The 27,289-nt window shown below is 42.2% G+C and overlaps 1 protein-coding gene across 1 annotated transcript in view; it reads left to right on the forward strand.

Moving 5' to 3' along the window:
* The window catches only part of LOC144492970 (fatty-acid amide hydrolase 2-like), a 37,528-nt gene that overhangs the window by 1,566 nt on the left and 8,673 nt on the right, over positions 1 to 27,289 (forward strand). Inside the window, exons 2-7 of the mRNA XM_078211697.1 lie at positions 1,895 to 1,977; positions 3,150 to 3,286; positions 4,226 to 4,435; positions 16,436 to 16,555; positions 19,044 to 19,179; positions 25,247 to 25,364. Of these exons, the coding sequence (XP_078067823.1) occupies positions 1,895 to 1,977; positions 3,150 to 3,286; positions 4,226 to 4,435; positions 16,436 to 16,555; positions 19,044 to 19,179; positions 25,247 to 25,364 (804 nt within the window). The remainder of the gene's footprint in view (positions 1 to 1,894; positions 1,978 to 3,149; positions 3,287 to 4,225; positions 4,436 to 16,435; positions 16,556 to 19,043; positions 19,180 to 25,246; positions 25,365 to 27,289) is intronic.

Consider the following 27,289-nt stretch of genomic DNA (forward strand, 5'->3'; position numbering starts at 1 on the left):
TGTGTGTGCAACATGCCTCCCCCTGGCCGCCTGTGCAATGTGTTGACTGTGTGGCTTTGTCAAACGTAGTGTTATGTACTTGCCATTATTTTCAGATAACCTCATGCCATCAGCCCTAATGAACCTAGGCCAGTCATCTGCTCGCACTCCTAGAGAATAAGCGGTGTCCACAAATCAAATATTCCCAGTCCTGGGGATTTGCTCAGCAGTTATATTACGCCTATTATAGATTACTTTAGTTAATGAAGTTGACTTGTCTCTTACTCTATGGCTTGCACCCCCATTGCAGGAGCTGTCTCCATATTGCTCCAAAAACACTTTTTTCAACCACTGTTTGCCATGGGCCCTCGCTTTGCCCATCTATCTTGTTTGTTTTTTCCTAAATGCCTTTGGGAGAAGGAGGTGGGGCTACAGTCAGTCCTGACTTCTGTTTAGTCCTGAGTCACATCAATTAGAACCTGACCCATCCAATTGTTTGCAGCTGGTGTTGATGGGGTACAAGATCGATCAGTGGTGTTCAGTCAGACAGGTCAGTTCAATTTGAAGTGGGTGGGCTGGAGTGAATTAGCTGGTCCAGGTGCAGAATGGAATTAGCCTGGAGGACAGGCCCCTTGTGCTGACTACAACATGAGCCAATGACTAGGAAACAATCCATTTAGAAATGCAAAGCAAGGTCTGGGGAGGTAGCAGGATTTGGTAGGCAGTGAAGGCTCTGAGTTCAGAAGCAGCTTTGCACCAAGGATCCCTGGCATAAAATTGGAGGAGATTTTGGAAGAAAATATTTGCTTATTTTGCAGTATTTGATTTTGATAAAGGGTTATATCTGAAATGTGAATCTGTGTTTCTAATCTTTTTCTAGTTTCTGAAACTCAAAAGTAGTAAACATGCCATAAGTGTTCTAACCAATGCCAACTTGTTACTTCACCAGAAAGATCATTCAAGTCCCCCCCCCCCCCCCCCCGGCTTCTTGCTACAATTATCAGAACAGATTTAATACAGGACTGGAGCCTGATGGAACCAATCTATTTTTATACTGTATATCTATATCAATGACTTGGGTAAAGGAACTGAGTGTAACTTCCAAGTTTGCGATATTAGAAAGCTAAGTGGAATATAATAAGCTATGAGGATAATGTAAATAGGCTGCTGGTTAAGTGATTGCACATCAAGGTGACAGATAAATATAATATTGGGGAATCTGGTAGGAAGAATTGAAAAACAATCTTATTTAAATGAAGAGGAACTGCTAGAAAGGCCCATGTTAAAGTTTTGCATTGACCTGCTAAAGGGAAAACTAAACCAGTTAGTTAGCAGTGTTTGTAAAATTTTAATAATGTGGAGATGCCGGCGTTGGACTGGGGTGAACACAGTAAGAGTTTTAACAACACCAGGTTAAAGTCCAACTTCAGAATTAGCACTGAAACGAGTATGCTCACGTAATACTAGATTTCCAGCTTTCAACACCTCTCTGCAGCTTCCAAAACAGAAACACTCAGACAGCAGAATCTCCAATTCCAGAAAGGAGAACAAAAGAACTCCAAACAGCAACGAGGCTGGAATTCTCTGTGAAAGCCTAGTCCCAGTCATATGACTGGACCTGTCAATCATCCCAATCAAGCTCTATTCTGCAATCCCAGGGGAACACAAAAACAACAGAATACTGCATTAGTTCAGATTAATACAAGCATGGTATCAATTTTACAACTTCAGTAACAATAAAGGACAGCGGCTGCAGGCAAAACGGCTCCAACAAAATGCCAGGGCTGCTCAAGATATCCTGCAGAGAAATGTGATTAAAATGTATTTCTTAAAGTCACACTATCGCCACACTTATGGATTAATGATATGAACTATGTTCTTTGTTTAACAAATCATCTCTTACAATTATTTTTAGGTAAAGTGTGTGGATGTAGTACAAGAATATATCAGCAGAATCAGAGATGTCAATCCCATAATCAATGCTGTTGTGGCAGAGAGGTGAGAAGTTCATTTTGTGTACGATTTGCTCAAGATTACGCAATATTGTTATGTCTATGGTCATCATCTGCTTGTCTTAAACACAACATGGTAGAAGTGCTGCATTAGATCTCAGCCTGCCATGTTGGGGTGAACAGTAACAGATCATCTTTGCATGTGTGTCTCTGTCACAGATATTGGGGGCTGACGAACACAGTTAGCTGTAATGTCTCTTGCAAACAAATAACTTGCTGATGCTCACTGTTGAGGTTCATACAAATGGCCACTTGTATCAGGCACTGGAGAATGCCTGGAACTATATCTTACAAATGCCCTCAAAGGAATGGGAGAAACGTTGATCAAGTAATATACCACTTTGGCTTTTATCTTGTATTATGAAGGGCATAGATAGGGTGAACAGTGGGAAGCTTTTTCCCCAGGTTGGAGGTGACGAACACAAGGGGTCACGGGTTCAAGGTGAGGGGGGCAAGGTTCAACACAGATGTCAGGGGGATGTATTTTACACAGAGGGTGGTGGGGGCCTGGAATGCACCGCCAAGCAAGATGATTGAGGCGGACACGCTGGAATCGTTTAAGACTTATCTCGATAGCCACATGAACAGACTGGGAATAGAGGGATACAAAAGAATGGTCTAGTGGGCACATGAGCAGCGCGGGCTTGGAGGGCCGAAGGGCCTTTTCCTGTGCTGTATTGTTCTTTGTAGTTGAGACTCTCAGGCTCCATTTCTTCTCTGCCTGCACTACATTATTTTCTGTTTACATCATGCTCTTTGGTATTTTCAATATTTATCTCTTCCTCTGAATGCTCTCATAAGTCTCAGACTATAACCCCTGTATTCAATTTCTTCAACAATCCAGCTACCATCCGTCCAACTGTTTACAGGCTCTCTTACAAATTGGACCCACCATGTAAACTGTTTAATGTGTATCAGGACGTTTGTATAGTTGTTTTAAATATAAAAGATGGTTATTGTATTTTTTTCAAGGGTAAAACTACATTTTGGTTTCAACTCATGTATATTAATCCCCTCAACTACTTGAGGATTTTTATTTGCCTCAAAGATGATTTTTGTAAAGCTATGATTTTGACTTTCATGTCATAAAGTTTTAGTCTTGTATTTTTATATCCTTTTTTCCCCCAAACCATGTCATAATTCTCATTACTACTATAGGTTTACAGTTGCCTTGAAAGAAGCCCAGCAGGTGGATAACAGGCTAGCTGAAGGGGGTGAAGATGAGAAGTCACTGGAGGAGAGTGTTCCTTACCTTGGTGTTCCTTTCACAGTCAAAGAGGCAATTGCATTAGAAGGTATGCTAGTGCACTTAAATGGTCACCATTTTCTATCATCATGATGATCCCTTTTAGTTTAGGTAAACAAAAAATCCCTTTTATTTTGTCCTTAATCGGAGCTGAAATGTTACTGCTGTTCCATATACATGCGTGCTGTCCTTTTATATGGAATTAAATCAAGTCATTCTCCCAGGTTCAAATGTACAGTCCACCATTCATTAGTTGTGCGCCCCATTGTTGCCACCTCTATGATCAGCCTACCAGCTGTGCAAAAGTCCATTCCTCCTGTGGCTGTTTGTTTAAGGCAGTGTGTGTAAGCCTGTTATTTTTAGGAAATCTGCACACTTTGACCAGATATTATTTGATCTCTATAGTGTTGGGTAATGCTGACTGTGGTTGGAAAAGTCTTGGCTGAAATCCTAAACACACTTTCCTCATCTTCCTTCCCTTGCCATTCTCCATCCCCTTTTCCAGGATTTTCTCCTTTTCACCTTGAGTACTGTTGTACCAGTATCTAGTTGTGTGTAAAAAAAAGAATGAGAAAGAAAAATTATCCACTATGGAGAACTGTCAATCAGCTTCAGGTTGCAGACAGGGTATTTGGTCATTCTACTTGGGTTTTTTTTAGGTGTTTTGAAAACAAAGTTTCGTGCTCCCATGTGGCGCAAGAATATGCAATTATCTGATTTTCTATCGAGAGTTTCGTAAAATACATTATTCCTTTATTTAAAAAATTGGAAGGGACATTTTGTCTGTGGTTTCCATTGGATCAGTGAATTGACAACGCTTTTTAATAATATTCCAGAAAAGTTAATGAAAAATTTGAAAAACATTTTATTGTCCATAATGTACTTGTCAAAGTGGCAATTCATCTCAGCCTGCTCAGTTTACAGCTGTGTTATTGTTTGCATATGATATTTATTTTATACTTCGCTCTCTCTCTTATCCCATCCCCAGGTTCACCCAATTCATCTGGCCTTGTAAGCCGTAAGGATGTGATTGCCCTAACAGATGCTCCAGTTGTGACTAATCTCCGAAAAGCTGGTGCTATTCCATTAGGTGTTACAAACTGTAGTGAACTGTGTATGTGGTATGAATCTAGCAACAATTTGTATGGGACAACTAGAAATCCATACAATGTGGATCGCATAGTAGGTGGAAGCTCAGGTAAGCATCAAGCTACCAAATAAAACAATTTTATTGTCATTCTTCCTAATGAGACAGGGCTGTGTGCCCTCAGTTTTGTGGTAGATGTCATAACTTTTGATTTGATTTATTATTGTCACATGTATTTGTATGCAGTGAAAAGTGTTGTTTCTTGCATGCTATAAAGACAAAGCATACCGTTCATAGAAAAGGAAAGGAGAGAGTGCAGAATGTAGTGTTACAGTCATAGCTAGGGTGTAGAGAAAGATCAACTTAATGCGAGATAAGTCCATTCAAGAGTCTGATGGCAGCAGGGAAGAAGCTGTTCTTGAGTTGGTTGGTATGTGACCTCAGACTTTTGTATCTTTTTCTCGGTGGCAGAGAGTATGTCCGAGGTGCGTGAGGTCCTTAATTATGCTGGCGGCTGCTTTTCCGAGGCAGTAGGAAGTGTAGACAGAGTCAGTGAATGGGGAGGTTGGTTTGCATGATGGATTGGGCTGCATTCATGACCTTTTGTAGTTTCTTGCAGTCTTGGGCAGAACAGGGGCCATACTAAGCTGTGATACAACCAGAAAGAATGCTTTCTATGGTGCATCTTTAAAAGTTGGTGAGAGTCGTAGCTGATATGCCAAATTTCCTTAGCCTTCTGAGAAAGTAGAGGCGTTGGTGGGCTTTCTTAACTAAAGTGTCAGCATGGAGGGACCAGGACAGATTGTTGGTGATCTGGATACCTAAAAACCTGAAGCTCTCAACCATTTTTACTTCGTCCTCATTGATGTAGACAGGGGCATGTTCTCCACTACGCTTCTTGAAATCAATAACAATCTCCTTCGTTTTGTTGACACTGAAGGAGAGATTATTGCCGTCGCACCAGTTCACCAAATTCTCTATCTTTTGGTTTTAAAAAAAAACAGAGAATGCTGCTATAAAGTCAATATTTACAGATATTTCATGAAATAAGTCTGATGACCTTGTTATGAAAACCTAAAGGATAGACACTGCACTTCATTCCCGCAACCTGAATTCAAATCCAATTCAGACTGATCATAAATTTCCTCCAATCTGCTTATTTTACATGTCCAAAATGGACATTCTCTATCCACATCCTGTTGACAAAGCTCACAATACCAAAAAATGCAGAAATTACTGTTTCACTCAAGTGATCACAGGATGGCCAATGTCCAAAATAGAAATATCAAACATGCAATACATGCTGATCTTTTCACGAATATTATTCACAGCAGAGTAGAGCAGAGACTTTGAATCCTCTAATGAACCCAACACAAGTATTTGCACACTCCTGTGGACCATTTGTCCTAAAACTTTGGGAAGACGTTTTAGGACAAAACGTCCTAAAGATAATCATAACTAATTTAGAAAGCCTTTATAAAACTAATACTGACATCAAAATTGTGTTTGGAATGCTGATACTCTTTTTCTCTCTCGGCTTTTCCACACATTACATAGGTTGCAACAATGCTGCTTGATCATTCCCGTTAACAATGTTTTTAGATTTGCCGAGTCATTTTTACAGCGAATGCTCTTACTGCAGTTTATCCTCTCTCTATCTGGTTTGGATCCCGAAACTGATGCATGCTGGGTTGCCAGAATTAAAAATGTATGATCAGAATATTCAGCTTCCTGGTAATGATCCCTCCTTGAAGTGTCCCCTCAAGTGTCCATAATTTGCATTTGATACTGACCAAAATAGAGGGACCCTTGCTCTTTGATCATACAAACAAGGAGCAGGAGTAGGCCATTTGGCCCATTGAACCTGCTCCACTATTTAATGAGATCATGGCTGATCTGATAGTAATCCTGCCTTTCCCCGATAACCTATCACCCACTCTTAGCAAGAATCTACCCACATCTGCCTTAAAAATATTCAGACACTGCTTCTGTAGCTTCTCAGGAAGAGAGTTCCAACGACTCCTGAACTTCTGAGAGAAAGCATTTTGCCTCATTTCTGTTTTAAGTGGATGACCCCTTATTTTTTAACAGTGACCCCTAGTTCTAGATCCTCCCACAAGAGGAAACATCCTTTCAACATCCACCCTGTCAAGACCCCTCAGAATCTTTTACATTTCAATCTGTACCAAATAACATTTTGTCTAACTTTGGGACTCCTAGATGCCGACACTTTAAATGGAAAGTTTGCCCAATACCAAAACTTTGAATGCACGTTCATAAAAATAAAATAATGTTCTGGTTCTAGAATATAGGCTTTTTATGGATTAAACCGGGAAAATGTAAGTGGCAAATTATAGAATTATAAAATGATTGCAGCACAGAAATAAACCATTTGGCCCGTTGTGTTTATACCAGTTGTCCAAAAGCTATTCAGCTAGTCACAGTCGGCATACCATCTGTTATTGGAAAAGCTTAAAGAGCCAGCATGAATTTGTCAAGGATAGATCCTGTCTGACAAACCCAATTGAATTTTATGAATAGGTGACTAGAATAGTGGATGGATGAAGGTCAATTGATATTATTTACGTGGATGTCCAGAAGGCATTTGATAAAGTTGTAGCATGGAATTTAAGCCCAATTATTGACCTGGTGAGAAAATTGGATGAGAGTCAGGAAGCAGTGTAGGGATAATGGATCAATACTCTAGTTGACAAGATGTGGCTCTTGGTGTCCCATAAGGATGTGTCTTGGGGTCTCTGTTATTTACCAAATTTGTGTATGATTTTGATGATAGGCTGAGTATTGAAATTGCCGGTGACACTAAAAGGCAGCTTTATACGTAGTGTAGATGGAAATTATACAAAAGATATTGATGGATTGTGAATTGACAAAGCTTTGGGAAATGATCATTTCCCAATGTCGGCAAATGATGGTCATCCACTTTGAATGTAAAATCAATTGTACTAGAGTACTTTATAAATAGGGAAAAATTAGAGACAGTGGAAGTCCAAAGAGACATACATTGCTCACTGAATTGTCATCACTGGTACAGCAAATAATTAAAAAGCCAAATGGAATGCAAGCCTTTATATCCAGATTATTAGAATACAAGGGGGAGAAGTTGTGTTTCAGCTATGCAGGTAAAGGGGGTGATTCTCCCACCCCGCAGCGCTAATTTTATAGTGTAGCGGGGTGGGAGAATCTCGTGGCCAGGCATGTGCAGGATTCGTGCATGTGTTCCCGCTGCAAGTGTATCTCCCAACACCAGATTTTCGGCGCCATCAGATCTGCGCTAGAAACGGGCGGGAAGACAGGTAAGTGATTTAAATCTTTGCGGCCTGACCCCGCTAGAGTGAAAGGGGAGCAATCGGGGGGGGGGGGGAGAGGTTGCCCTCTGGGCTTGGGCTCCCTGGCAGTGCAAAGTACCCATGCCCAAGGACACCTTGGCACTACCTGTCGGGCATCGGGCAGGGCCTAGGTGGCTATTGGTGGGGGGTCCCACTGCCACTCTGCTATTGGGATAAGAACATAAGAAATAGGAGCAGGAATAGGCCATCTAGCCCCTCGAGCCTGCCCCGCCATTCAATAAGATCATGGCTGATCTGAAGTGGATCAGTTCCACTTACCCGCCTGATCCCCATAACCTCTAATTCCCTTACTGATCAGGAATCCCACCTATCCGTGATTTAAACATATTCAACGAGGTAGCCTCCACCACTTCAGTGGGCAGAGAATTCCAGAGATTCACCACCCTCTGAGAGAAGAAGTTCCTCCTCAACTCTGTCCTAAACTGACCCCCCTTTATTTTGAGGCTGTGCCCTCTAGTTCTAGCTTCCTTTCTAAGTGGAAAGAATCTCTCCACCTCTACCCTATCCAGCCCCTTCATTATCTTATAGGTGTCTATAAGATCCCCCCTCAGTCTTCTAAATTCCAACGAGTACAAACCCAATCTGCTCAGTCTCTCCTCATGATCAACACCCCTCATCTCTGGTATCAACCTGGTGAACCTTCTCTGCACTCCCTCCAAGGCCAATATATCCTTCCACAAATAAGGGGACTAATACTGCACACAGTATTCCAGCCGCAGCCTCACCAATGCCCTGTACAGATGCAGCAAGACATCGCTGCTTTTATATTCTATCCCCCTTGTGATATAGGCCAACATCCAATTTGCCTTCTTGATCACCTGTTGCACCTGCAGACTGGGTTTTTGCGTCTCCTGCACAAGGACCCCCAGGTCCCTTTGCATAGTAGCATGTTGCAATTTTTTTCCATGTAGATAATAATCCAATTTGCTATTATTTCCTCCAAAGTGAATAACCTCGCATTGGTCAACGTTATACTCCATCTGCCAGATCCTCGCCCACTCACTCAGCCTGTCCAAATCTCTCTGCAGACCTTCTATGCCCTCCGCACGATTCACTTTTCCACTTTTATCTTTGTGTCGTCTGCAAACTTTGTTACCCTACACTCAGTCCGCTCCTCCAGATCGTCTATATAAATGGTAAATAGTTGAGGCCCCAGTACCGATCCTTGGGGCACGCCACTAGTTACCATCCGCCAACCAGAAAAGCACCCATTTATTCCGACTCTCTGCTTCCTGTCGGATAGCCAATCCCCAATCCACGTTAACACCCTACCTCCAACTCCGTGTGAGCCAATCTTCTTCAGCAACCTTTTGTGAGGCACCTTATCAAACGCCTTTTGGAAATCCAAAAAAACCACATCCACTGGTTCCCCTCCGTCAACCGCACTAGTCACATCTTCATAAAAATCCAACAAGTTCGTCAAGCATGACTTTCCCCTCATGAATCCATGCTGCGTCTGCTTAATCGAACCATTCTTATCCAGATGGCCTGCTATTTCTTCTTTAATGATGGATTCCAGCATTTTCCCAACTACAGACGTTAAGCGAACCGGCCTGTAGTTACCCGCCTTTTGTCTATTTCCTTGGGATCAAGAGGGAGGCCAGCAATCGGGGCGGTTGGGGGGCAGTCTGCCTGCCGGGGAGGGGAGGGTGGTTGGATATCAGGGCGATCCGGGACGGAGGAGGGTGGGTGGTCGAGACTGGCCCGGAAATGGTCGGGGGGTCCTTCATCGGGCCGTGGAGATGTTTGGGAAGGGTGGGGGGAGGGCAGTACTGCAGGGGTCCCGGGTTGGCCAGCGATTGAGCTGGCCAGCAAAAGGGAGGCTGACAGTTCAGGGCCACTGGGCATGCACAGAAGCCAGCTGGTTTCAGGCTCCCGGGTGGGAATAGGTCCCGTCCCCTGAAATCTAATCAGATTCACTCTGGTGGCCTCTGCAGTGAACTCCCATTGGAAAAAAAGCAGCATGAATTACTCCAGTTTGCCTGCAAATCCCAGAATTATGGCTGCTTGACTGAAGAGTGCTCAAGGCGGGTTTCACAAGGTTTCCCTGTTTGCGATAGATGCACTACAGTGGTACATGAGGAAATGAGGCATTCCCAACCCAAATCGGATGAATGACACAGAATTCAATTAGAATTTCTTTGGGAGAATTCCACCCATGATGTCCAAAATCCAGCTGTTTGAAAATCAGACATTTTTGAAAATGGATATGAGTGCTGCCCTCTGCGAGTGAGGTTGTAATATTATATTGGTTAGAGATTTCTCCTTAATGCGATAATGGGGGCCTGTGGTTGGGCACCTCTTGCTCCTGCGTCATTCATCCGATTTGGCTTGGGAATGCCTCATTCCCTCATGTACCACTGTAGTGCATCTATCGCAAACTGGGGAACCTTGTGAAACCCGCCTTGAGCACCCTTCAGTCATCCAGCCATAATGCTGGGATGGGAAATCAGATCGGTTGGCTGTTAGTGGCATATGAAAGCACCTGGTAATCTGTGGAGGGCAATAGTACTGTCCCCCATGCGCCTTCTGAGCCTGTTATCTTGCCACGTGAGACCTGAAAAACCATAAACCTGTTCTGTAACCAACCTGTTCTATGCAATTAGCATAGCAGACGCCAAGGAGCATCCAACAGTGCCTGAAAGAACTTGACCATCAGGCTGATGGGTAAAGCCTGTGGAAAAATTGGGTCATCGTTTGCTGATAAAAATTTGATTTGATTTATTGTCACATGTATTAACATACAGTGAAAAGTATTGTTTCTTGCGTGCTATACAGACAAAATATACCATTCATAGAGAAGGAAACAAGAGAGTGCAGAATGTAGTGTTAGTCATAGCTAGGGTGTAGAGAAAGATCAACTTAATGCAAGGTAATTCCATTCAAAAGTCTGACAGCAGCAGGGAAGAAGCTGTTCTTGAGTCAGTTGGTACGTGATCTCAGACTTTTTGTATCTTTTTCCCGAAGGAAGAAGGTGGAAGAGAGAATGTCCGGGGTGCGTGGGATCTTTAATTATGCTGGCTGCTTTGCTGAGGTGGCGGGAAGTGTAAACAGAGTCAATGGATGGGAGGCTGGTTTGCATGATGGATAGGGCTACATTCACGACTTTTTGTAGTTCCTTGCAGTCTTGGGCAGAGCAGGAGCCATACCAAGCTGTGATACAACCAGAAGAAATGCTTTCTATGGTGCATTGGAAAAAGTTGGTGAGAGTCGTAGCTGCAATGCCAAATTTCCTTAGTCTTCTGATAAAGTAGAGGCTTTGGTGGGCTTTCTTAACTATAGTGTCAGCATGGGGGGACCATTGGTGATTTGGACACCTAAAAACCTGAAGCTCTTGACCCTTTCTACTTCGTCCCCATTGATGGGCAAGTTCTCCTTTACGCTTCCTGAAGTCGATGACAATCTCCTTCGTTTTGTTGACATTGAGGGAGAGATTATTGCTGCCGTACCAGTTCACCAGATTCTCTCTCATTCCTGTACTCTGTCTCATCGTTGTTTGAGATCCGACCCACTACAGTGGTGTCGTCAGCAAAATTGAATATCGAATTGGAGGGGAATTTGGCCACAGAGTCATAGGTGTATAAGGAGTATAGTAAGGGGGCTGAGAACACAGCCTTGCGGGACACCAGTGTTGAAGATGATCATGGAGGAGGTGTTGTTGCCTATCCTTACTGATTGTGGTCTGTGAGTTAGGAAGTTCAGGATCCAGTCACAGAGGGAGGTGCCAAGGCCCAGGCCACGGAGTTTGAAGGTGGGTTTGTAATAATAGTGTTGAAGGCTGAGCTATAGTTAATAAATAGTCTGACATAGGTGTCCTTGTTATCTAGGTGTTCCAGGGTTGAATGCAGGGCCAGGGAGATGCCATCTGCTGTGGACCTGTTGCGGTGGTAGGCAAACTGTAGTGGATCCAGGTAGCCCGGGAGGCTGGAATTGATTCATGCCATGACTAGCCTTTCGAAGCACTTCATAATGGATGTCAGAGCCACCAGCCGATAATCATTAAGGCATGCTGCTTGGTTTTTCAGGCCCCCATTATCGCATTAAGGAGAAACCTCTAACCAACATAATATTACAACCTCACCCGCAGAGGGCAGCACTCGTATCCATTTTCAAAAATGTCTGATTTTTAAACAGCTGGATTTTGGACATCATGGGTGGAGTTCTCCCAAATAAATTCTAAGTGTTGAATTTGCAGGCAAATTGAAGTAATTCATGCTGCTTTTTTCACTGGGAGTTCACTGCAGAGGCCACCAGAGTGAATCTGATTAGATTTCAGGGGACGGGGCCTATTCCCACCTGGGAGGCTGAAACAAGCTGGCTTCTGCACATGCGCAGTGGCCCCAGTGGCACCGGGATGATGATTGTCTTCTTGAAGCAGATAGGACATCAGATTGTTGTAAAGAGAGGTTGAAGATGTTTCTGAATACCCCTGTCAGCTGATCTGCGCAGGATCTGAGTGCTCGTCCGGGTACCCCATCCGGGCCAGTCGCTTTCTGTGGGTTGACCTTCGAGAAGTCTGCTCTGACATCTGTAATGGTGATCCCAGGTACAGGTTCATCCAGGGCTTCCAGGGTGAAGGGCATGTTCTGGCTGACCTCTTGCTCAAAACGGGCTTAGAATGCATTGAGCTCAAAAGGGCGGGGTGCGTTGGAGCCGGTGATTTTACATGCCTTCATCTTGTAGCCTGTTATGTCTTGCAGACCTTGCCGTAGTCGGCAGGGGTCGGTGTGGCTAGCTGGGACTCTAGCTTGGTCCGGTACTGTCTTTTGGCATATTTGATGGATCTTCTTGGATCGTATCTGGCTTTCTTGTATAGGTCAGTATTGCCTGTCTTGAACGCCTCAGACCTGGACTTCAACAAGCAGCGGATATCCCTATTCATCCATGGTTTCCGGTTGGGGAACACACGGATTTGCTTCTTTGGCACACAGTCTTCTACACACTTACTAATGAAGTAAGAGAAATGGTGCCTTGCCTGATTTTATTGAATACCTGATTCAAAATTTGGGGAAATTCAGCAGTCTTGGTACCGGCAGTGCCAGATTTTATGTTTGCACTGAGATGCTGTGCGAACCAGCTGGTGGGTGTATTTGCATACACCTTTAACCTCTCCTTACTCCAATCTAAGGTTCCTACCTGCTTCAAGAAGACTACCATCATCCCTGTGCCAAAGGAAAGCCAGGAGGTGTACCTTAATGACTACGACCAGGTGCCTCTGACATCCATCATTATCAAGTGCTTTGAAAGGTTAGTCATGGCACACATCAGCTCCAGTCTTTCAGATTGCCTGGACCCACCACAATTTGCCTACTGCACAACAGGTCCACAGCAGCCGTTATCTCCCTGGCCCTATACTCCACCCTGGAATACCTGGATAACAAGGACACTTATGTCAGACTCCTATTTATTGACTACAACTCAGCCTTCAATACCATAATTCCATCAAAACTCATCTCCAAACTCTGTGGGCTAGACTCTGCTCCTCCCTTTGCGATTTTTCTCCACTTCCTAACCCACAGACCATAATCAGTAAGAATAAGTAATGACACCTCCTCCACGAGTATCCTTAACACTGGTGCCCCACAAGACTATGTCCTCAGCCCCTTACTATACTCCTTATACACTTATGACTGGCCAAATTCTGCTCCAACTCCATTTTCATGTTTGCTGATGACACCACTGTAGTGGGTCGGATCTCAAACAACAAAATGGAGTACAGGAAAGAGATACAGAAATTGGTGAAATGGTGCAATGACAATAATCTCTCCCTCAATGTCAGTAAAACGAAGGAGATAGTCCTCGACTTCAGGATGAGGAGGACATGCCTTTGTCTACATCAACAGTGATGAAGTGGAGGAATTCTAGTGTTTCAAGTGTGAGGTATTAAGATCACAACAATCTGTCCTGGACTCTCCACGCCAACACTATAGTTAAGAAAGCTCAGAAGACTAAGGGAATTTGGCATGTTCACTACGACTCTTATCAATTTTTACAGATGCAGCGTAGAAAGCATCTTATCTGGATGTATCAGAGCTTGTTATGGCTCCTGCTCTGACCAAGATTGCAAGAAACTACAAAGGGTTGTGAACATAGCCCAGTCCATCACGCAAATCAGCGGCCCATCTATGACTCCGTCTACACTTCCTGCTGCCTCGGAAAAGCAGCCAGCATAATCAAGGACCCCAGGCACCCCGGATGTACTCTCTTCCACCTTCTTCCGTTGGAGAAAAGATACAAAAATCTGAGAACATGTACCAACAGACTCAAGAACAGCTTCTTCCCTGTTGTCATCAGACTTTTGAATGGTTCTATCATATATTAAACTGATCTTTCTCTTCACCCTATCTGTAACTGCAACTATACCCTATTCTTTTCCCCACGTACTTTATGCACGAAGGGTATGTTTTCCCTGTAGCGTGCAAGAAGCAATACTTTTCATTGTATCCCAGTCCATGTGTCAATAAATCAAGTCAAATAGATTTTTGTTAATCGGAGGTATTGAGGGATATGGGGCAAAGGTGGGTATATGAAGTTGGGTTGCAAATCTATCATGGCTTCATTGAATGGTGGCATATGTTCAAAACAATAAATGACCTTCTGTTTATCGCTTCGTAAAGTGACAATATGCCAAATGTTCTTCTTCTGTCCAGCCCTCTGCCCCATCTTGAAGGACACAATTTTTACTGTTTCCTTACTTAGTGTGATCTTTTACAACAAAATTTTCACAAGTTCAACAAAGAGATGGAAGGGGTCGTCAACAGTACAGTCAAGTATCACTTAGAAAGCAACAACCTGCTCACTAATACTCAGTTTAGGTTCTGCAAGGGCCACTCAGCTCCTGACCTCATTACAGTCTTGGTCCAAAATGGACAGAAGAGCTGAACTTGAGCGGGGAAGTGAAATTGACTGCCATTGATATCAAGGACTGCATGTGTCATCAAGGAGCCATTGCAAAACTGACGTCTGAGCATCAGGGGGGAACTCTCCACTGGAATCATATCTTGCACAAAGGAAAATGCCTGTGGTTGTTAGAGATGAATGATCTCATTCCCAAGACATTGCTGCAGGAATACATCAGGGTAATGTCCTAGGCCCAATCACCATCAGCTGTTTCATCAATGACCTTCCCTCCATCATAAGGTTAGAAGTGGGGATGTTTGCTGATTGCGCAATGTTCAGCAGCATTTGCAACTCGAGTACTGAAGCAGTCCCTGTCCATATACAGCAGGATCTGGACAACATTCAGACTTGGGCTGAGGAGTGGCAAATCACACTTGTGCAAGGCAATGACCATCTCCCCATGACAATCATTGGTACTATCTTTGCTGATTCCTCCACTAACAACCTGGGGGGTAACCATTGACCAGAAATTGAACTCGACTAGCCATATAAATGCTGTGGCTACTAGAGCAGGTCAGAGGTTAGGAATCCTGGTGAGTAACTTGCCTCCTGACTACTCAAAGCTTGTCCACCATTGACAAGACACGAGTCAGTATGAGTGCAGCTCCAACAACATTTAAGAATTTTGACACCATCCTGGACAAGGCAACCTGCTTGATTGACACCCTGTTCAAAAACATTGACTCCCTCTACTACCGACAGATAGTAACAGCAGTTTGTGCTATTAGGGTCCTGGACCAGCACCCAAGTTGCATTAGAATGCCAGACTAGACCCCAACAATTTTCTATTTTGGCATTAATGTGAGGAAAGGATACTTCCTTCCAGGAATGATTTCACTGACAAAGTAGGGATTTTTATAGTGAAGCAAACTTTATTTAATAACTGTGAATCAACTTAACTTAATAGTTGAACAATATTTAAAAATGAAAAGGAAATAACTTTAATTTCTAACTTGAAATGTTTCTGTTCCAAATAAGCAATATTCCTCTTACGGATGTAAATGGCACTTGAAATACAGTTAGCAACCATATATATATACTTGCTACAATGAGTGTCGACAGCCTTGATGCTTTCGGAGAGAAATTAATTTCCGAAGCCTGCAAAATGCTTCTAACTTCAACCAGGCTTCAGCTGCAAACTAAACTGCCTTCCACTCTGCTCATAAATGACATCATCACATGACCCTGTCAGCCACTCTAATCAGAAATCCTAACGGAACTTAAGTAAGCAAAAGTCCGTTAACTCTACTAAAATGACCACTTGCAAGATTGCAATGAGTAATTATCCTGCTCTCCCAAAATCTGAGTTGCATTCCCACTGACTTGCCAACTGCCTGAAGCCTAAAGCTGAATTTTAAAACATTCCCCGAAACGCGCACAAATTTACACATCCTTATCAATTGCACTACTGTCATCACAGTGTCATCTACAAGATGCACTGCAGGAACTCACCAAGACTCCTCACCTTTCAAACCCATGACTGCTATCATCTAGAAGGACAAGGACAGCAGATGCATTAACACTATCACCTGGATGTTTCCCTTCAAGTCACTCACCATCCTGACTTGGAAATATATCGCCATTCCTTCATTGCCTCTGGGTCAAAATCCTGGAACTCCCTCCATAATAGTACAGTGGGTGTACCTACATCATAAGAACTGCAGCGGTTCAAGGAGCCAGCTCACTATCTCGAGGGAAATTAGAGATAGGTGATAAATGCCAGCCAAATCTGTGATCCTGTGAATTAATAAAAAACTTTAAGAGGGAAGATGTTCTGAAACTTTGTAATGTTTAATTATTGGTGATAAAAGTTACAATTTTTTGTTTGTTTTTGTTTTTACAGGTGGTGAGGGATGCATTATTGCTGCAGCAGGATCAGTAATGGGAGTGGGTTCTGATATTGGTGGGAGTATTCGAATACCTGCCTTCTTCAATGGAATTTTTGGACACAAGCCTACACCAGGTCAGAATTATCTTTCACTCTGCACTGGTTTTAAAATGTGCATTATATTGCAAGATCCGGCCATCCAAATATATTTTATGGCTTATATGGTTTTGTGTTTGTTGCAGCTTAATTATTTTAATGAAAATATGGATTTGATGCACAACTGGTTCTGTGTTCTAATCTTTCACTCTAGTGCTTTCATTTCGGCAAAACCTAAAACTTCTTTGTCCCATTTAATTGCCCGTTGGCTCCCGGTTTGAGGAAATGCAAACATGTGGCGCAGTACACCTTTCTTGTTTATCAGAATTCAGCTTATTTCATTTGCAGTACAAGAAAATCATTCAAACCCAGTTTCTCTGCACCGATGCATCTTTCCTAACATTTCTATTGTAGGATCTCTAATTTTGTAACCATAGAATCCCTACAGTGCAGAAAGAGGCCATTCGGCCCATCGAGTCTGCACCGACCACAATTCCACCCAGGCCTTATCCCCGTATCCCTACATATTTACCCACTAATCCCTCTAACCTACACATCCCGGGACACTAAGGGGCAATTTAACATGGCCAATCAACCTAACCGGCACATCTTTGGACTGTGGGAGGAAACCGAGCACCCGGAGAAAACCCACGCAGACACGGGGAGAATGTGCAAACTCCGCACAGACAGTGACCCAAGCCGGGAATCGAACCCAGGTTCCTGGAGCTGTGAAGCAGCAATGCTAACCACTATGCTACCGTGCCGCCCAATAAATAACGTTTTCCAATATTGCATGTAACAGCGGATTGAATGGATGGATAGCTTCAAACTGGATTCATGCTTTGGAATTGTCCAACATTACAAATCAATTTAGTGGTCCTCAATGTAGATTTTTTTAGGGAACCTAGCATTGATCAAACAGGGAAGAGTTGTTTTCTGCGAGTCCAGCCAACGTTGTAAGAATAATCTTTTTAAAAATCCTGCCTCAGTCTGTATGCAGTTGCAGGCAGTAGCCACTGAGTGTTGCTATAGATCATCCTTCAGAGTTTGAGCATCCTTTGCTTTAGCCGGTTGGCTTTTCAATTAAGGTAAGAAGACATGTTTCCTCATTCCAAATTATTATGATAATAAAGCAAATTCATTCAATCACCATTGATCTTGTTCAGGAGACAAAACTATTGTTTCACCAAGTCTAAATTTGGACAGTGAGAAGACCCAAGAAGTCATAACATGCCATTGGTAATTTATGGCAGAACTTTCTATGCAAATTCTGGCCTGAAATCAGCATTGTGAAAGTCTATGATCAGTGTTTTCTTCCAGAATATGTACTTAAATTACAAATGATCAGTTTTCACTTAAAAGTTATGATTAGAAAGCTGCATTGCCTGTTAGGGGATACAAATATTAATAGATTTTTTCCCTACTTTGTGGTCATTGTCAGCATCAAAAAGTCCAACTCGAATATCGATAAATTACTTGGGGGATAAAAAATCTCTTAACACTGCCCAATATTGTGCCTTAACTCTGGCCTTGGAAAATCAGCCTATGCAATACTTTTACTTTCCAGCCAACTGTAATAGTCTCTTTTGAGGCTGTTAATTTAGTGTCTCCTGAAGTTGGTTTCAAATTACTTTCACTGATTTCATTTTAGGCACTTGTGGGTTTCTTTGAACTGAGGTAATTTTATTCCATTATGTTAGATTTCAGCCCAGATTTCAAAAAACAAAATAGTAATTTTTAACCCTGGCCCCCAGCATTAAATTCTGTATTTCAGTATTTTTGTGAACAAAATTGCCTACAAAGCTTCCTTGATTCCCAAGCAAATAAATGTGTAATTCAAAATGCAAGAATCTGCTAGAAGATTATCCAAAGATTGATTTTTGTTTTGCCTGTAACCTGTCCAGAAGACAGGAAGAAAAATATATATCTGCATCAGCTTGGCTGCTTTGTACCCCCATGTTTCTGTCACCTGTCTTTTATTGCATGAATTAAAAAAGGGATGGATATTGCAAAACCCATTCCCACATTTGTTTGTGTAAATTAAACCAACCCTCTTATTTGACCTTATCTTTAGTTTGCTGTGAGGTTATTAATGTATGATTGGATCACTCCAAATCTAAAGGGTTGAAGAAAATCAAAAATACACTTTCTGTGAATGGATGGGTAGTGTGAGAAATCAGGGCTATTTAATTAATCGCTCTCCTGTTCGTAACACCAGTGCATCTTAAATTGCAGAATTTAAGCTGGAACTATATGTATGTCAAGGTTTAAAAAATGTATTAGGCATGGAACACTGGAGTAAAGCAGAAATCAGTGTCATCCACTTAGATTTTATATTGCAGATCATGCATGACTTAAATACTCTAAAATAATTAGAAAGTGATATCCATGTACCAAAATTGTGATTGAATCAGTAAATACCATCTGAATTTAATTGCACTATTAATTCAGTATCCTTTGTAGGTTCCCTATATCCTTTCTATGTACCCTGTGGAATTCTAGAAATATTTTGATGTTGTGCTTTCAGGTTTGGTACCTAATGGTGGTCAGTTTCCAAATGCAACAGGTCTAAAAGCTGAATTTCTCTGTACTGGTCCCATGTGTCGTTACGCTGAGGACCTCATTCCAATGTTCAAAGTCATGGCTGGTCCAAATATCTCCAAGTAAGAAAAAAAATACTCGAGCAGTAATCATTATTGATCTATAGACCAACAAAAAAAGAGCATATTAAAGTCTTGTAGGAAATTTAGAAGAGGTGATTGAAAGTTTGGTCAGCAGATGGATTTCCAGAAGGCTTTTTAAAGATAGATGGAAATATGGTAAAAAGAAAAGTTTATTTATTAGTCACAGGTAGGCTTACATAGGCTTTTGTGGTTGGAATTCCAGAGTGCAAGGCAAGGGTTAGCTGAAGGTTCTACCATTAACAGTCAAATAGGTTATCGATTGGACAGGAGGGGGATGATGGACAGAAGGCCTGCGTCAGACTGGTGGCACTGCTGCCTCATAGCGTCAGGGACCCGGGTTCGATTCCCGGCTTGGGTTACTGGCTGTGCGGAGTCTGCACGTTCTCCCCATGTTTGCATGGGTTTCCTCTGGGTGCTCCGGTTTCCTTCCAATGTCCAAAAGATGTGCTGGTTGGGTGCATTGGCCAGGCTAAATTCTCCCTCAGTATAGCCGAATAGGCACCAGAGTGTGGCGACTAGGGGATTTTCACAGTAACTTCATTGCACTGTTAATGTAAGCCTACTTGTGACACTGATAAATAAACTTAAACAGAGGACTTCATAGAAAAGTTACTGTGCATGAACAATGAGAATCACCCCCTGTCTCAGTATTACTGTTAAATGTGTTCAGGGAAAGGGCTACAATCCGTCCAATGCAGGACAGATCAGTTCCTGAACTCCTTTGTGCTCTTCTTTAAGAATCTTTAAAAGGAGTTTGATTGATGAATGAGGATATGCAGTGGAATAGTTTTTAATCTATTTTTATTCAAACTAAACCTCTGTGATAGAGTAATTTTCTTTCTTATTTTTATCATTATTAATAGTATGTAATTTTTGAATGAACAAGCAATGAACCCAAACTGAATTACCGTATGGACAATAAAGTGAAATTGAATGGAACTGGGAAGTTTGCAGGGACCACCAACATCAATAATCCAATTCCATTAATTGAATTCAAATTTTACCATTGTCCCCAGAGCCTTAGCCTGAGCCTCTGGATTACTATTTCAGTGACATTATCACTATGCCATTGTCATCTCCAAGCCATTATTTTAATATGGCCAGTCAATTCAATTTCTGGTTCACCATCAATGGTGATGATGGTGAACTTTGCAACACCGGTGCCATTTAAGTGGGACTCCCTCTTATTTGAAAATGTTTGAAACATCCAGTATCTTGGTTTTCTGAATGATCCATTCTATTTGTTAATGCCCCTTTTGGATTGGTTTCAGGAAAAGCCATTGATTCACAGTTTGGAATGTTCCTTCAGGGAGATTCCAATCAGTGATTATCACTGCTGTCTCACAGCACTAGGGAGCCAGGTTCAAATCCGGCCTCTGGTGATTGTGTGGAGTTTGCACATTCTCTCTGGGTGCTCCGGTTTCCTCCCACAGATGTGCGGGTTAGGTTGATTGGCCATAGTAATTTGCCCCTTAGTGTCAGGGGGGCTAGCAAGGTGGTAAGTGGGGTTATGGGGACAGGGTCTGTGTGGGATTGTGGTCCATGCAGACTGAACGGACCAAGAAGCCTCCTTCTGCACTGTAGGGATTTTATGAATTGCCCTAAAAGACACACAGGTGACTCGGGCCAGCTTTCTTTTCAGCCTTTTGTATTCACTTTTAAAATCTGGGTGGTACAGTGGTTAGCGTTGCTGCCTCACAGCGCCAGGGACAAAGGTTCAATTCAGGCCTCAGGTGACTGTCTGTGTGGAGTTTGCACATTCTCCCCATGTCTGCGTGGGTTTCCTCCAGGTGCTCCTATTTCCTCCCACAGTCTGAAGATGTGCGGGTTAGGGTTGATTGGCCATGCTAAAATTGCCCTTTAGGATCCAAAGATGTATACGTTGGGTGGATTGGCATTGGATATGCACAAGGTTATGGGGATGGGGGTTGGGGGGTGGTGTAAGCCTGTGTAAGATGCCCTTTCAGAGAGTCGGTGCAGACTCAAAGGGCAGAATGGCCTCCTGCAATATAGGGATGCTATGAATAAAGTTAGTCTGAAGTTCAGAATCGGATGTGCCAGTATTGGACATGACAAAAGAAACATCAAGGGACAGAAAACAGTTTGTTTATAGGTCCCCTAACAATAGTGGCATTGCGGGACAGACAAAGTCAGGAAATTAAATATTCCTGTAATAAGTGTAATACAGTAATCATGCAGACTTCAATCATCTTTTACACTGGGCCAACCAAAACTACAGTAATTGTGTGGAGCAACATTCCCTCTAAATTTTGTTTTGTAGACCTTTGAGATTTTATTGGGCAATCGTATAAGTATGGTAACATAAAGAGACAAACCTTTGCATGGGTTGCACATAACGTTTGAGTTGGAGGCCACACAGCTTACAGAGAAATGTGAAGCTCATGGAATTAATGTAAAAAAATTTTAACATCAATATGATGAGGAATCAACTCGGGAACAGGTTATTTTGGATCTAGTTTTGTGCAGTGAGAAAGGTTAATTATTAAACTGGTACTAAAGGGGTCTCGAGGGAAGAGTGATCATAATATCATAAAATTTTATTTTGAATTTGGAAGTGATTTAGTCAAGTTTGAAACTACAAACCTTAAATATAAACAAAGCAAGCTACGTTAGTATGAGGAGTGAATTGATTAGGATAGATTGAGAAATCGCATTAAACAAATGACAGTGGATGAGTATTGGTTAGCACTTAAATAATTAATACATATTTTATGACATGTATGCATTTTGTAAGACACAAGAAACCCACAGAGAAAACCAGTCCAAATGTCTCTAACAAGGGGAGTTAAAGATAGCATTAGATCAAAGGACAAGACTTAAAAGAGTAAGCCTGAAGTTGGGGAAAATTTTGGAATTTGGCAAAGGCAGATCAAGAAGTTGATGAGGAAAGGGAAAAGTAAATGGAGATATAAAATGTAAATTGTAAGAGATTAGTGAAAGTAAACATGGGTTCATTAAAGATAGAAACAGATGAATTGGAATGGGGAATAACAAAATGGCAGAGACATTAAACTAATACTTTTTTTGTCTTTAAAATAGAAGTCCCAATAATTATTCTGGAAATAAGATGGAACTAAGGATATGAATGAAGAATTTAAAGAAATAAGTGTGATATATGTAGATGTATATTATATGTTGGGGTTTGGGGTACGGATTGCCCCTTTAATAGTACAGGTCAGGTGACCCCTGGGCAATTGGCTCCTCCCAATGTGGGATCCTGCTGGGCAGTCTTAGACCTAACTGTGAATCAGTGCACACCTCAAATAGAGAGCTCCCCACTGTTCAAGTTACCAAGCCTATCTCTTGATTCTTTATGGACCCTTAGGGGTGCATATAATAACAAATAAATAAATATTAGTGGAGAATTTCATGGGACTAAGTGTTGATAAATCTCCTGGATCTCATGATGAATGTCCTAGAGTTTTAGAAGAGTTTGCTACAGACATGGTAGGTGCGTTTTAATTTTGATAATCTGGAATATTTTAGGATTGGAAAGTGACAAACATATCCCAGCTTTTTATGAAAGAAAAAATGGGAATCTATATGCCAGTTTGCCTAATATTAGTGGTAAGAATAATGTTAGAATCAATTACGAAGGACATGACATTTGGGCCCTTAGAAAATAATGGGTTGTAATTTCCGATAGATTGGCAATTGAGTTGGACTGCCACTTAGCTCAAAATTGCTTACCAGGAAACCCAGGTGATCCCGTCATGCTCTCAAAGTCTGTGTATTGCTCCCGGGGCTTACTGGCAAGAGTAGTACTGCTGAAGGGAGGTAAGCTCCACCCCATTTTTATGGCACTGCCTGACTTGGTCCTGGGTAGGGGAAGGTGAGGGGATAGTCGGGAGTCATGCCTGGGTGAAGGAGTGGGCAGCAGGATTTGAGCTTGTTGGAGCAGAGGAAGTCAGGCCAGCAGGATGAGGCCTGGGAGTGGAGTCTGGGTGGGTGGGTGGGGGTGATGGGAGTTGGACCTGGCCTGGAGTAGGGGGAGGCAATGAGGAGTCTTGTGGGGGCTTAGGGTGGGTCAGTGTTATAATTATCCAGAAGCTAGAGGTAATTTTAATTCCCCTAATGTTTTTTGGGTAATTATGCTGTAACACAGTCAGAGCCATCTGAAGTTTGCAATTTAAATCACATTTTTGGATGATTCCCACTGCAAGGCTGCGGAGAGGAATTGTCCATCGGAAGTTTAAACTCCCCTGACAATTGTCATGTAGTCCTTATCTCAAAATCTCTGGCGTATCCTCAGAGTATCTTTGGGGTAATCCCCTCACCAGATATGCTACCCTGGAGCTTGCAAGTTATGGCCTAATGCTATTAAATATGTAAGGGACTGAGGAAAATTTGTGGGGAAGACGTTTACCAGTGTTCTTTGTCCCTTGTGGGTTTCAGTGTCCTGTTTGCCGGGCGGGTGCTGTGAACAGGGTGCTGTTGGTTGAGTGATATGGGCTGGGCCAATGGGATTGCTCTGGGGGCGGGAAGAAAAAAAAAGGCGCCAGGAAGTGAAGCAGCTGCAGAGCTGAGGAGGGAGTGTGCAGAAGAGGGACAGCCACGTTTTTGAAGAGACGCTTTTCAGAGGCAGTAAAAAGTCAGTTCGAAGTGAATCTTTCTCAGGTAGAACTGCTTGGTTTTTCATGACTGCCGAGGAGGACAGCCTTCAGCGCACTGGACCTGCGTTACTACACAGATAGCTCGCGGTACCTCTGCCTCGTGTGCTTGCTCCATCATCTTCCCTCTCGTAGACCCATCTGGACTGTGTGTGTGTCGGGGTTAAGTGAGTACTATCAGACAGGAACAGTAACAGAATGTGGTTTTCTTCAGATGTGCACCAACGGATGGGCCCCAACGTTTAAAATTCAAAGTGCTTGGTGATATTCTGAACATTTCTCAGGTTGAAACTGTTAATTGGAAAATCTTCAGTTGGGATTCTTTACTTGTTTATATCTGCTAATTATATTTGTTTTTGTTATCCCGTTTACTTTGTTGTTCCAAACCGTTTCTCATTATAAGGTTTATCTCAATAACATTTTTGGAGGCACCGCGCTAAACATACTCAAATCCTTTCCATGCAAGCCTGTACTGGCATTTATGGGTAAACAGGAAATTTAGCCAGCTCACCATCAACTGCTAGGAATTCAGGATCCTGTAAATCGAACAGTTAAATAGTAGCCCCATATAGTGATCAGCAGGGGGTTACAAATAGAATCAACACAAATTATTGACAGGAAAATTATGTTTGACAAATCTTAATTTTTTTAGGATGTAGTTAATGAATGGATAAAAGAAGCTGTGGATTCATATATTTGGAATTTCAGAAATCATCCAATAAGGCTGTTATACAAAATTATACCTCGTGGATTGGAATTAATAAATTAGGCTGGATTGAGGATTGGTTAAGAGGCAAACACAATTGGAATACATAGGACATTTTTGGGCTGACAGGCTGTAACCAGTGGGATACCACAAGGACTAGTAGTTGGACCTCCGCTTTTTAACAATCTACGTTTGATAAGGATACTGAATGCCATATATTCACTGATCTACAAAGTTAGGTGAGAGAGTAAGCAGTGAAGAGGAGGCAAAAAAGCTGAAGATGTGTATGAATAGATAGAATGAGTGGGATAGAATAATGGAATGCAATGTGACAAAAAGTGAAGCACTTTGGTAGGAAAAATGAAGTAACAGAATATTTTTTGAGACTGCAAAATGTACACATTCAGAGGGACGTTGATGTCCTTGTACATGAATTACAGAATGTTAACATTGTAGGTAGAGCAAGCACTTAATAACGAAACCATTTGCCTTCCTTGGGGATTAGAATATAAGAATAAGAAGTCTGACTATGAATATACAGGTCATTGGTGACTTTTACATAAAAGGTAACCTAACTCTGGCAAGGCTATCTGAGGTTTCAGTAGAATTTGTTTATTAATAGCACTGCTTTGAGCATTTAGATTCTAAGGAACAGTAGCTTGTCAAGTCTCTGCTTCTAGAATAACATATTCATTTTGTATTTAAAAAGGGTGAAGCTTGATGAAGATGTTTTCATTAAAAAAGTGAAATTTTATTCCATGGAACATGATGGAGGATCTCCATTTCTTTCCAAAGTAGACAATGAACTAATTAATGCCCAGAGAAGGGTAAGTTGGAATATTTAATTCCAAAAGTTATCTAACAGCTGCTTGTCCTTTCAAAAACTGTTATCCATGCATTCTTGCCCTTCTGTATGAAAAAAATGCATTTATGTGGCAGCTTGTATCTCTCAAACACTCCATTGGGTGAGGAAAGAACCAGATTGGTTTTCGTGGCCACCATTACTAAGACCACCTATCAGTTTCTGTCACCTGCTATAGAAACTAGTCCAAAGATGTACGGGTTAGGTGGATTGCCTATGCTAAATTGACCTTCGTGTCTGGAGGCTAGTTAGGGTAAATGTATGGGGTTATGGGAATAGGGCATTGGTGAGATTGTGGTCAGTGCAGACTCTATGGGCCGAATGGCCTCCTTCTGTGCCGTAGGATTCTATGATTCTAGGAGCAAGAGTAGGCCATTCGGCCGTTCAAGTCTTCTCCGGCATTCATTATGATCATGGCTGATTCTTCTATTCAATGACCTGATCCTGCTTTCCCCCATATCCTTTGATCTCTTTAGCTCCAAGAGCTATGTCTAACTCCTTTTTGAAAACACAATTTGGTCTCAACTTTTTGGTCTCAACTGTTTTCTGTGGTAGTGAATTCATAGGCTCACCACTCTTTGGGTAAAGAAATTTCTCCTTATCTCAGTCGTAAAATGTTTACCCTGCATCCACAGACCATGTCCCTTGGTTCTGGACATCCCACCATTGAGAACATCCTTCCTGCATTTACCTCGTCAAGAAGACCTGTTGGAATTTTATAGGTTTCTATGAGATTACCCCCCCTCATTCTTCTAAACTCCAGCGAATACAATCATAACCGACTCAATCGCTCCTTGTACGTCAGTTCTGCCATACCGAGAATCCGTCTGGTAAATTTGTGCTGCGCTCTTCCTATGGCATGTTTCCTTAGATAAGGAGACCAAAGCTGCATACAATGATCCAGGTGTGGTCTCACCAAGGCCCTGTATAATTGCAAGAAGACATCCTCATTCCTGTACTTTAAGTCTGTCACTATGAAGGCCTGATGTGGAGATGCCGGCGTTGGACTGGGGTAAACACAGTAAGAAGTTTAACAACACCCCTTCTTGGGGTTGGGGCTCCGAAAGCTTGTGTGGCTTTTGCTACCAAATAAACCTGTTGGACTTTAACCTGGTGTTGTTAAACTTCTTACTATGAGGGCCAACATATCATTTGCTGCCTTTATCTGCAAGCTTGGTTTCAGTGACTGGCTTACGAGAACACCCAGGTCTTGTAGCACATTCCTCTCTCTCAATCTATTCAGAAAATAACCTGCCTTCCTATTTTTGCTTCCAAAGTGGATGACCTCACATTTATCCACACTATACTGCATCTGCCATGCATTTGCCCACTCCGCTTGTCCAAATCACACTGAAACATCTCCGCATCCTCCTCACAGCTCACCCTCCCACCCAACTTTGTCTCATCTGCAAATTTGGAGATATTAGATTTAGATCCCTAATCTGAATCATTAATATATTTTGCAAATAGCTGAGATAGTAGCAGTAATTGTGATACCCCACTAGTCACTGCCTGCCACTTGGAAAAAGACCCATTTATTCCTACTCCTTGTCTGTCAACCAGTTTTCTATCCATCTCGGTGCACTACCCCTAATTCCATGCACTTTCATTTTACATGCTCATTTTTTATGTGGGAGTTTGTCAAAAGCCTTCTGTAAGTCCAAATAAACCACATCCTCAGGCTCTCCCTTGTCAACTCTACTAGTTACATCATCAAAGAATTCCAATAGATTTGCCAAGCATGACTTCCCTTTCATAAATCCATGCTGACTCTGTCCAATCCTGCCACGCTTAAGTGCCCTGTGTAATGGACACTAGCATTTTTCCCACAACTGAAGTCAGACTGACTGGTCTATAATTCCGTGTTTTCTCTCTACTTCCCATTTTAAA

The sequence above is a fragment of the Mustelus asterias genome, chromosome 4 (genome assembly GCF_964213995.1).
Source record: "Mustelus asterias chromosome 4, sMusAst1.hap1.1, whole genome shotgun sequence".
NCBI classification, from domain to species: Eukaryota; Metazoa; Chordata; class Chondrichthyes; order Carcharhiniformes; family Triakidae; genus Mustelus; species Mustelus asterias.